The sequence below is a fragment of the Vanellus vanellus genome (assembly GCF_965231255.1).
Source record: "Vanellus vanellus genome assembly, chromosome: 2".
NCBI lineage: Eukaryota > Metazoa > Chordata > Aves > Charadriiformes > Charadriidae > Vanellus > Vanellus vanellus.
Window position 1 is genome coordinate 23,700,255 of NC_138906.1, and position 12,234 is coordinate 23,712,488.

Genomic DNA, 12,234 nt, shown 5'->3' on the forward strand with positions numbered 1-12,234 from the left:
CTACCTGGGATCTCAAAGGTCTGTATTGAGTTCTCTTTACTCTGACTCTTGACCAGCTTTTAAGTGGAACAGTTTAGTTCGAAACTGGCACAGGCTTATAAATCTGATCTCTGACAGGTAGTGCTATTTTAATAGCTATTCTGGATAAATATTCCCTTAGAACCTGTAAAGGTTTGGAGTACTACTGAATGTCATGTTCCTAGGTACTGTGAAATTACTTTATTGACTAAAGAAACATCCTGAAAAAATGGGGATTCTGCAGCTTAAAGCTTCTGAAGATGTGAATGCCAAAGAAACTAATCATATTTTAAATAATTAAAATTCTTATTTCCCTCGTTGTCAGATTCAAAACCCATTGAATTCAATGGGAGGTTTTCTGTAGCCTTTGAATCATATTAATTGAGGAGATCATAAGCTTACTCATGTGCAGTTTTATGAATAGGCAAGTATTACAGATACCATCTTCCAAGCAGCAGTGGGACAGTGTTTATTTTGAACACTCGGTGTTAAGGTATACATGAACTGAAATGTTTAACTCGGTTTACATACCATGTGCTCGTCTCATGAAGAGTATGATTTTTACTAAATCATTTCACTTGTCCAGTTGAGTAATTTATTGATTCGTGTCACGTTTTTCGTCTGAGCTTCCTTGTCTAGAATGTTTTATATTTTAGTTTAAATTGTAAAGGAAAGTTTGATATGGGTCTCTTAAGAGTGTCTTCAGAAATGTTTGATTTAATGTTGGCCCCTGCTAAACACACACACAAAAAAAAAAAAAGACTAGATTTCATCTTTTAGATGAAAAGCAAATGGAGATTTAATCTTGCAAACACCTGAGTTTGTTTACTTTTAAAATTGTGAGGATTCCTGTTGTTTTCCAGTGCTTCACAGAAGCTTTTAGAGAAATAATCCTGGAGTTCACTTGCAGAAATAGAGACATTTTGAAGTCTGTGCATTTTCAGCTGCATGAAGGGCTATGCCACCACAAGAGGAATTGGACTGAAACCTAGATGAATGACTACAAACTGGCAGAGTGGAACTGGAGGGGGGAAAAAAAAGCACCTCCTTTTCTCCTCTTCTGTTTTCTGTATTCTTCCTCCTTTGTCAGAGGTTGGGTATACAAAAGGAGCTGGATCTAGATGTCAGTTATAGGTAGTGGTATGAGAAGCACTTGACTTCCTGCAAAGGGTTACACCTGAGACACTTAACACCAAGCTGCTTTAACTGACTTAAATGTTCTTAGCATGTTGCTCTGCATGATAGCTGTCTCAGATAAAAGGTCCATCTAACCCACTATCTCTTCTCCAACAGAGGGCAACATCACACCTCTAATAAAGATAGATGTCTAGTGTTGGCTTCTGGTTCTTGATGCGGAGAGAGAGCTAAGGTCTAGATCCAGGATACTGAGGTGTGGAGTTATATAGGCATTGTATAGTAGCATTTAATCCTTCTTATGTACGTTTTGGAAATCATATCAGAACTTTTGAACAGCTGCTGCTTGTGTAGGAGTAAAGTGTACTAACTCACCTTGAGTGAATATACTTTAGCGCCTAAAGACTTGCCACTAACTTCAGGGCAAAAAAGAGCATGTTTGTTTGTCAATGCTTTCAAGTATAACAAGTTGACAATCCTTATTTCCAGATGCATGAACAAAGTCCTCGTATTCCTTGGTGTGCAGCCTGTGGACTCTCTCTTTCACTCTCACCCAAGCTCTTGAAATCAAGGTGAAGTCTATAGCTGCCATAGTCAATCACTGTATACAATTTCCAGTATTGAACAAGGGGAAGGGAAGCTATTCCTGGTCTTGTGAAGTGAGACTTCATATGAATGGGGCTTCTTGATGTGACTGAAGCTTCACAGGAGAATGCAAAGGCATTGGGCTGCCAAATTTTACTAGCATTTGCTGAGGGGGAGTTTAGTTGTTAATGACACTGGGCAGCAGATGGTCTTAGAAGAGTTGTTAAGACACTGTGGATCGTACTGTAAATATGTGGGTGAATGGAACCAGGATGCTGACAGTTCACTCTCACAGCTCATCATAAGAAGGTGACTCGAGTGGAATTTGGTATTGCCAGAACATGAATTTCTTGATATTTGGCAGTCTGCTATATATCTGGGAAGAATTTTGCAGTATAACAGCAGGATGGTAGTTGGGACACACTTAGTCATGTAAAGTTCAGAACAGAGGACATTACATGCCTAGTCAAACTTGCTTGACCGCTGCTGATCTTTAGACCTGAATGTACTGAACCTGTGCAGTTTACCTACAAGACCAACACAGGAGTTAATTTTGGTCTTATGTTTTTCTTTGAATCCAAGAGAGCATTCAGTCATCCAAATTGTTGAACCAGAAAATAAGCTGTTACAGTAAAAAGTCCCCTCTCCCCTACCACAAGCCTGGTCTTGACCTACTCTTCTGTTTTTCATTCTCATGAAATACCTCCAGCCCCTCCATTGAAATGAAAAAAAATACAATTGTGTATTAGGACTTTTTATTTTGATTTAACAGGGTGAGACATAAAGTATTTAATCCAAATCCTTTCCTAAATTTTTAGCCTTTTTCTCATCTCAGCCTGCTTACCCATGCAGATTTTAGTACGGCTTGAAGAAAATAATGATATAAAGATCCTAAGTGTGATTCACAAGATGAAATACACTATGTGGGAATTACACAGATACATCAGAAACTTAGCAGACAGTGCAAAGGCACAGCTCCTGTTGTTCACTGGGGACACTTGCACACATCTGCTCTGAGAAAAGAAAACCAAATTTGAAACCTCTGATAAACTAGCCAATGGAAGTTGAGTTTTGCCCCATGTTTGTAAATGGGATAGTAACCCATTGAAACTAGGGTTCTTTTTGATGCTGTGACCTTAAGTGCAAGCGTAATCTTCATGAACGCATCTCAGGAAGCAATTTTCTTCCTGTCTTGATGTCTAGTTGTCATCTTTTTCCAGGTAACTTCATGTGTGTTTTTTTTTTTTTATTGTTTTGTGGGTTTGTGTGTGTTTCGTTGGGTTTGGTTTTTTTTAAGATGACTGTTCACCTCCTTCCTTGAAATGATTCTTCGTCTCTTCACAGTCTCCTAGCTTAAGTCGGAAGTGAGCTACAAGCCTAAGAATTAATTTATTCTTAAGGGGAGGAAACAAGGTGGTTTGGACAGGTATTTGAAAGGACACGTCCACTAAATCAATGTTTCTTGTTCAAGGTAGCTCAGTAACTAGGTCCAGCTTTTTGCTTTGATGTCACTTATTGTTTGGACTCTGTCAGGCTACTTGGAGGGTACTTGTCCCCATCTTCTGGTCTATTCACAGACGCAGAACAGCTTTGCTGCTACTCCATGATGCAAGAGGTTGTTAGGTAACTAAATCGCTGTGAATCACTGACTAAATGTAATGTGCCTGTTAACCAGCACTGATTCAACCGAAATGCACGTTGGGTATTGCTGGCTTTCCTCGCATGAGGGTAGCGCTAACAAACTGTCTCTGTAGTCTGACAGTTTCTGTCAAAAAAAGTTTCATGGGCTGCTTCTCTTTGTAGTGGCGGTATGGTCCTTGGTGTGAGATGGACGTTTTTTAGTTGGCTTGAGAAAGGTCAGTGGCTTGGATAACATCTTCATAATGTCTTTATCATCTTGTAATGGCGTTCAACCTGAATAATTGAAATACAGAATTGCCGCTGAGGCAGCCAAGCTGACTGTAGGTTTGGTTGGTCTGGCCTCCAGAATGTCGGGCCCTTGTTTCAGTGTTCCCATGACAAGAGTTCTGTGTTATGTTTAATATAACTTGTGATGTTAAATTGCGGTATTTTTTTTCTAGGAGAGTGTAATCTCTTACACTGTCAAAAATGCCCAAACCTTCATACTAAATTTTTATTAATTGCATCGGCGGTGTAACTTCAGGAGAATTGTTTGGTCTCTGTATTTTTTAGGCTTTGACTAAACTAAAAGCTGTATTTGCTAGTAATTCTGATTCCTAGTCTTGCATAAACATAGTATCTGTTTGAAAAGAGCAGAAACATGGTTTGCCAGTCCACTGCATCTCATCAAAGTCAAATTATAAAGTCTAATTTCTGCAAGGAAAACATTTTAATACTGGTAATTACTGTTCTGGTGAAATATTGAGGCTGGAAACAGCAGAGTTATGTCAATTAAAGTCCTCAGATTCTGTTAAGAAATAATTTAAAACAACAGTAGTAGTACATTACCCTTTACTTTCTGAAGGCACATAATTCTTGCTATCATTGAGTGACAGACACGCATGGACCAGTTGGAAAATACTGCGAAGGGAGGAGGGCTTTGAAATGTTCAGATTTGCCTTAATGACTTTATAAAAAAAAGTCTGCTAAAAATCTCCTGCAATGAATATGACCCTCAACAGTAATATTTATGTAGTGTAATTAGAGTGTTTGTTAGGGATCCTGTTATTGTTCACAGTGTAATTAGACTTATAATCTAGTAAATGTGACATACTATAATGTTCTGCTTTGTAAACATTATTGACTCCATTTTAAGACTTGAGATTGCCTCATGCCAACAAATAAAAGAAAATCATGGCCTCATAAAAACTTCTAATTATTTAGATGTGCACTCTATGGGTTCCTGATGCAGTCAAAGTTGAGACTGAACCAAGGTGAATATTGAACACAGGTGCAAGCTTCAGTGCAGGTGATTTGCCAACCTCCTTTTATATAAACTTCAGCTGTCTGCTTAAATCTCACTAAGTTTAAGGGGGAAAAGATGCAAATCTGAATAGCTTTTTAACCTCACTTGCACAGGCATATTCATCTTGTGCTTCTGCCTTTTTTTTTTGTGTTTCTAGTTAATAAGCAGATGTTGATTTGTTGGTAATCCGACGTAGCCATGTATGTATATTGGTCAGTCAGTTATTCTCTCATTGGAGGTAACTGAAAATGGGCTTGGCTAAACAGTTCCTCTTTTAGGGCTGAACTTAATTTTGTGTAAATTTTGTTGTATCTTAAATGGAAAAAAAACTTGGATACTAGATTATTTAAGCAGTAAACAGAATGGGCTATCACTAAAAATTAATTTTTGTTTCATGTTTACTGTTAAAGACCTTTAATAAAACTGTTGTCTTGGTGTAACTACTTGTATTGGTCATTTTTTCAACTCGTAATGAAATGATCTGAATCTCTTAGGCTCTGCTCTTTTGAGACATGAACTCAAGAGGACCTCCTGCTTCTCTTTATTAGTGTATGAGAGAGTATTTGTTGTCCTCATCTCTCTGCAATGGTCTTTGTTAGTCAAAATATCTTAAAATACTGGTAGTAATTTTCTGAAAAGTACAAAGTGACTGCTCTCAGCAATGAGAACAGATTCCAGATCTGTTTTTTTTTATATAAACTTTGCTTTTATTGCAATAGCTATTGGATGCTGTTTCTACTGTCAGCCGCTGTACAAAAAGAGCCAAAGACAGGTGCTAGTAGAGCATCTATAGTCTAGGTAGCTTGCTCTAATTGCAGTCTCTCACTGTGAAAACTTTCCCACAGCTGTGCCAGCAAACATCGCAGACCTGAGAAACATAGAAGTGCTCAACTTTTTCAACAACCAGATTGAGGAGCTGCCTACACAGATCAGCAGCCTACAGAAGCTCAAACACCTGAATCTTGGGTGCGTATCAATGTAAAAATTTGCTGTAATAGAGGTACTGTGAAATGTTGTCAAAACTGAACCTGGAACTTGTTATTTTTTGCTATTAAAGTTTCTTTTTTGAAAGTGTTTGTGAGGATAACTTGGCAGTTATGGCATCAGAGTATTTAGCTAGTGTCCTGGATAATCAGGTACTTAAAAGTGCTCATGCACTTACTCTGGTGTACTGATAACCATTGAAGGGCAACAGGAACTCACATTCATCTAATACTGAAGTCAAACTTAACAATTATTGAATTTTACTTCCCTAGCAACTGTCTCTTAATGTTGTGGTTGCTGTGGAAGAGCCAGGCTCTATATTCTGTTCTGCTTTGTGTTTTTAAAAAAAAAAAAGCAAACCCAAACAAAATACAAAAAAAAAACCCTAAACAAAAATAAACCCCCAAAAGCTAATGTTTCCACAATAATTCCAAAGTCCCAAATTTGGGATAAAAGACATTTCAATTTCTTTTAAACCTGTAAAAGAAGCATCAAATCTTTAAATGTGGTATGCATTTATTTCAAAGAGCTAGTATTGACTGAATTTGAGCCAGTCATTCAGATACTATATTCCAGTAGGACTGATCTTACTTTACAATAACTACAGTTGCAGAAGGCTTTCTTAAGGCAGCAAATATGAAACGCAGAACCTTCTTAAAACCAACTGGGCATATTAAAGTGTAACTACTTAGAACAACACTGGTAAGGGTAAGCTTTAAGCTTTATAGGCTTCTCACAGAAAGAATGTTTGTATTTTATAAATTCAAACTTCTGAGCACCTAAAACTGAGGAATTTTGTACTGTTTTAAATACTAAATGATTTTGGTTAGGCTCTGTGTATCCTGCTTTAGATACTTTTGTAAAGTGCTGATAATTATATTGCATCTTGAACTGTTGGAATGCCAATAAATGTCTTCACGATGATCTGTCTTCTCTGGTCTTTATTTGGTCAATTTAGATCTCTAGCATGCCTTAATATCTGCTAGAACCTGGAATTGCTTTTCAGAACAAATATTAATTCATGATCAGGATTCTGTATATCTGGGGGGCTAAATCCATATTTTTGGAATGGCATATAGAAGTGTTGCAGTGTATGGAGGGAGGAAGTTGGGTTCTTTCCGTGGATTGAAGCAGTGACAAGTGTTAGTGTAGTTCAAATACCGGTCTTTGTTAATGGAAAAAATGTAATGCAAAAGTCCGCTTGGGGTTAAAACCACCAGACATTTAGGTCTGGCACCACGGTTGCCACCTTCATGTGGCCCAAGATCTTGTAGACTAAATGCTCATCCTTCTTAATCCCCTCTTTACTCATGATCTTCCAGGCACAGGATTTACAGCCCAGCCTTACGTCTGCAAAACGGGTTCTGCTTCAGAGGTTCTTGGAGTCAGCAAAGAGGAAACTGTTCTGCCCTTATAGTTTGTCAGGGGCAGCCCAGAAACCCTCTTGTCATCTGCAGTGCATGTGTACACACGGGGCATCAAAACAGCCCTCTGAGGGAGAGGGGAAGCTTCAATAAGAGCATAGAGAGGATTTTGGTGCAGAAGGGTCAAGTGGTGGGGTGGCAAGAGGGAAGGTGTACTGCTGCACTGAAAGCTAAAAAAAAAAAAAAAAAATAAAAAAATTGTAAGGCAGGTGTGGCATGGTTTCTGTGGTACAACCTCAATGTTTGAACTTCTGCAGGGCTGAATGGTGCTGGGCAGGGACTTTGTCCTTTTTCCATGCCAAAGAATAGATACCATTCTGCCAGTTGTCAATAGGGAGAACAATCTTTCTCTCCCTGTCCCTTGCTTACAAAAGGGAGGGCCATCAGGGCCACTTATCCTTTTTACTAGTGAAAAAGGAGCTGCTTTCTTTAGTCCTATTAGATATAAAGAACAACTTTAAAAACGGAGGCAAGTCTACAGTAGCAATGGTGGAGAATACTTTTCTGTATTTTAATAGCTACTAGTACAACAGTAGTACTAGGTGCATGTCCCTGGTAGACTTCTTATGGGGGATGAGGAGGAAGATGATTTCATTTAGGGTTTAGCTACAGAGAGCTGATCTCTAGAGGTTCTTGTTCTGGTGGGGCTGCCTTATGCAAAAGTGGGAGAGGAAAGGTGAGTTTGGTATCTGAGGGCCCGTAAAAGAATTGTATGTGCTTCTCCTGCCTTTGCTTATATGGGCGTGAAGTCATCATGCTTAGCCTGGAGGTGCAGCTGCTCTTGTGTTTAATTCAGAGGCTAAAGAACTCTTAGAAGATGGGCTTATTAACTGTCCTACAGATGTATTTCATAGTATTTATTACATAGTATAGCACAGCATTTGACAAAGATTGCATGGCAGAGGGAAGGCCCAAGAGATTAGAGCCAGAAGTCTATTTTTGGGTATCCAACTTCATCAATACTGACTTGACTTTTCATACTTTTTAGTGTTACATCATGTTTCATGCATTCATATTACATCTCCTCTTGACTTCAGTTGTGGTTATTGCTATTTATCACTTCTGCATCAGGAGAGTCAAATTGAGCATATGTTTAGAGATAACGTGAAAGGTCATGATTGTTTCCAATCACCACATAAGAATAAAATCCAGTTCTTCAAAATAGCTCCCTGTACATGCTTTTTCCTGAAGTTGCCTGTCTTCTCTGTTCCACTTTCAAACCTGGGTGGCAACAGAAGCAAGATCCATACACACAAGCTTTGTTTGGTGTACATGCCTGTTCTTTGCTGTTCATATGATAAGCAGCCGGAGCTCTAGCTCATACACAAGCAATAAGGTGCTATGAATATTGTCTCCAGCTCCTTGCCTATCTTGGTCATTGCAGCAGCTCTAGTGGTTATCTGGATCACCTTGTTCAAGCCCTCTGAGGTCAGAGACAAGTTACTGTTTTCTGTAGCTTGTCTGCTCCAGCTTACCAGAGAAACCTCCTTCTGTTAGCTTTTCCCCAGGTTCTTCTGGCTGTTGCTAGTGGGAACCCTCTAAGACAGGCTGAACGAGCTATATTTAGACTAAGCCTCATCAATCAGAGGACTGACACTTTATTTACTTCATGCTCCATATGCATCAATAGTTATCTAGTGACACAAATCTGCCGTTTTTAAGAAGTGGTTTGAGCAGCAATTATCAATGAACTTGAACGCCCTGCGGTTGAGGTATTCCTCTTTGTATTTGGTACTGTGGTGAAGAGCTGTGTGGTACTGTGGAATGGCAGATGGTGAAGATGATGTGCAAAAGGGTAATTTGTAGTTTAGCTAGAAGATAGGTCATTTACCAAGGACCAGCTTTGTCTGTGGCACACTGTTTAAGCTGAGCATAGCACTGTGGCACCTCTGTCCCTTGTGCTTCATGTTTAAGGTGTGGCCATTGATTGACTTAACAGATGGGACCCCTTGCCATTGTCTAAGTTTTGGGCGTATTTATGGGAGTGAGAGATATAAAAAGCACTGCATCGCCAAAGACTTGTTTGGTATCTTGTAGCATCAAGCCCTTTTCAAAACAAGAGGGTACTTTGGTTTAGATTGCTTTTTGGAAACGAAACTCTTGTTGCCTGTGTTATTCCTACCAGATGAAGTGAGTATTGGTGTCACATTCTGTTTTTTCTTCTTCACCTACAGCATGAACAGGTTAAACACCTTGCCAAGGGGATTTGGCTCTTTACCAGCTCTGGAGGTTCTTGACTTGACTTACAACAACTTAAATGAAAATTCTCTACCAGGAAACTTCTTCTATCTGAGTAAGAAACTTTCTTAAAAACTCTACAAATCTTCATGGTACGGTGCTTTGCTTTCTGCAGTTGAAATTTATTTGATGGAGACCAAGCTCCAACAGAATTTTTTCTGATATTTATGTTTTTCTTTGAATCTCTCTTGAATATTTCTACATAGCTCAGCAATATTTATCACACTTATACAGTCAGCTGACACCATTGGACATGAGAAGACTTGATTAGTAATGGTATATTAACTTCTGAGTAGTATTTCTTTGGGTCCCATACTCAGTTAAAACTTAAAACTTCATGGAAACTTGCAAGCCTAGGGGAAAGTAGACTGTTTTGCAAGGCAACTGTTGTGTTTTGGTTTGGAAACAATTGTGTTCCTGATGGTTCGTTACTGAAATAGTCTTAGCAGCACGCGGATGTTGAAGCGTCCAGTATGTTAAAAAATATGCTAAGGTTACAAAGCTTGACACAGGAATGGTAGAGACCTTTACGCACGTCAAAAATACACACTCAGAGAGTTAAAATAAAGGTATTGTAACGCATATGTGCAAAAGGGTTGCCTAAGCAACTTGAATTCTGGCACTTTCTGGGTTTCAGTGATTCTGCTACCTTACTGGTCTTTTCAGTGTACTATGCTGAAGCGGCTTCAGGATCAGTGCATTTAGCCGCAAAAGTGACAGGCAAGGGGAGAGGAAGGAGCATCGCTGTCTGAGAGATTTTGTGGTTGGAACCTGGCACAGGGAAATTTTTAAGTCAGCATTATTAAAAATGGTCACATACAATAAAATGAAAAGAGGAGGAGGAGTAAACTGCGTAAGACAAATGGGATCTCCTCTCTGGTGGGGAGGAGAGGTTTTGCTGACCCAACCACCTTCTTTCCCGCTGCACCTAACAGTTCTTTGTGAGTCTCCATTTTAATTTTTTATTTTTTTTTAAATTGTCATGTATGCTCATTCAGTAATAGCAAGCTACGTGGTTGTGCTGGGTCATCTCTTTTTCTGTGAATTTCGTAGAAATTACATATTATACAATTTGAGTCTTCTGCATTGCTCTCTTTTAAGATCTATTTCCCAGCATTAGGCTGTGCTTTCCATAGAGCTTAACATAGATGTGTGTTTGTCAAAAAAACTCATATGATTTTTTTTTAAATGTTTGTTTAGGGTGCAAATTGATGTAATAAATAAGAATCGGGGTAATAAAGACTAATGACTGTATTCTGACAGCTGAGCACTGAGACTATATGCCAGAACCTGCCAGAGTCTACTATTGCAGAAATTGTTAATTGTGCCAGTCCTTTTGAATATAGATGTTTTCCTGAACTCACCAACAATACAATAAGCCAGTAAATCTAAGTTTGACCTGCTTGTTATTATTGTGAGCCCTGGGTGTGTCAAAGGCTTTTCACCAAGTCAGGGTTATTAATCAAACCTGACTCCCTTGTATTGATTAGACCTCAAATGGTTGGGTTATATGCCACCCTGTTTATATATTGCTATTTAATTTGCAGCCACCCTGCGTGCACTCTATCTAAGTGACAACGATTTTGAAATCCTGCCGCCAGATATTGGGAAGCTCACGAAGTTGCAGATAGTAAGTAATTTATCTAAATTCTTGGAAAATCAATTCACTTTTGCAATGCTTGTAGGAATAGAATCTAGTCAATTTGAGGAGTAGTAGGGTATGTTTGCAGGAATAGACCGCTACACCTGGAACTGTTTCTTGTTTACCAGCAGACACTTGTAAATAAATTGGAAGAATTGAGTGTTGGGGAGAAAGGTGGGAGCAGAGGGAGTCGAGTTCTGTTTTAGGCTGCTTTATGGTAACCGAAAATTATTCTGACTACTTTATATTCACTCTTAGCTGAGTCTTAGAGACAATGACCTGATATCACTGCCTAAAGAAATTGGTGAGCTCACTCAGCTTAAGGAACTTCATATCCAGGGAAATCGTCTTACTGTGCTGCCCCCAGAACTAGGTAAGATAATGGATGGTCATTTATTTATTTGAATAATAATGATAATGATGCACTGTGTTTCCTCTGAAATGAAATCAGTTGTTAAACTCTAGGAAATGATTATGCTTAAGTCGTCATTGCTGTTGATATTTACTTTCCCCTGAGAAACACTCACTTTTTTCACTCTTACTGGATATGCAGGAGAGGCCAGAACATGATGTGTGTTTGGTTTTATCAGTTTTTTGTTTGGTTTTATCAGTTTTTTACATGTTACATTTTCCTTGTGTATTGGTAAACCTGACTGCCAATTTGTATATAGCACCTTGCTTTATATAACATATCATAAATATTGGGTTTGCAAAGCTATTCTTGTCTCTGGCTGGGTTTTGGGAACACTATTTGGATCAGCCAAAAATTATATTAAGCAAAAATGATAGCAGTACAACTGACGGTTTTGTGACTGTTCCTGTAAAAATGGAATCTTGATCAACTAGAGTAAAATATAGCTAAATTAGAAGATTTATTTTGTTGTTTTTCTGTTTCAGTAGTCTGCCTTTCTTACTGAGTTGGCAGCTTTTTCACTTAAAGCAGTGGAGCTGGTTGATGTACTTGGAATTTGTGATATTGGGCATTTAGATATGATTACAAGTGGCTTCTTTCGACCTATAAGGTAGAGTTTATCTCTGAAACTTAAGTATTGATTTTGCTGAATTTGTATTGCAGTACTACATTTTATGTGAGGGCATTAACTTCAATAGAAGCTGTGCCTGTTTGCTCCAAGCCAGAATTTGGTTTCAGATCTTTTTAAAGTTTGTCATAAAATATTTTTGTTGGGAATAATGTAGCTGCATCAATTACCTGTTGTTGAAACACCTGTTACAGTGTTTATTCCTTGTCTTGTTATTTTAGACTGTTACATAGGGAAGCTTCT

General features: G+C 38.5%; 1 protein-coding gene across 1 annotated transcript in view; it reads left to right on the forward strand.

Moving 5' to 3' along the window:
* Positions 1–12,234, forward strand: part of RSU1 (Ras suppressor protein 1) — a 115,900-nt gene that overhangs the window by 21,532 nt on the left and 82,134 nt on the right. The window contains exons 4-7 of the mRNA XM_082499687.1: positions 5,509–5,629; positions 9,246–9,364; positions 10,857–10,939; positions 11,210–11,324. Coding sequence (XP_082355813.1) covers positions 5,509–5,629; positions 9,246–9,364; positions 10,857–10,939; positions 11,210–11,324 — 438 coding nt within the window. The remainder of the gene's footprint in view (positions 1–5,508; positions 5,630–9,245; positions 9,365–10,856; positions 10,940–11,209; positions 11,325–12,234) is intronic.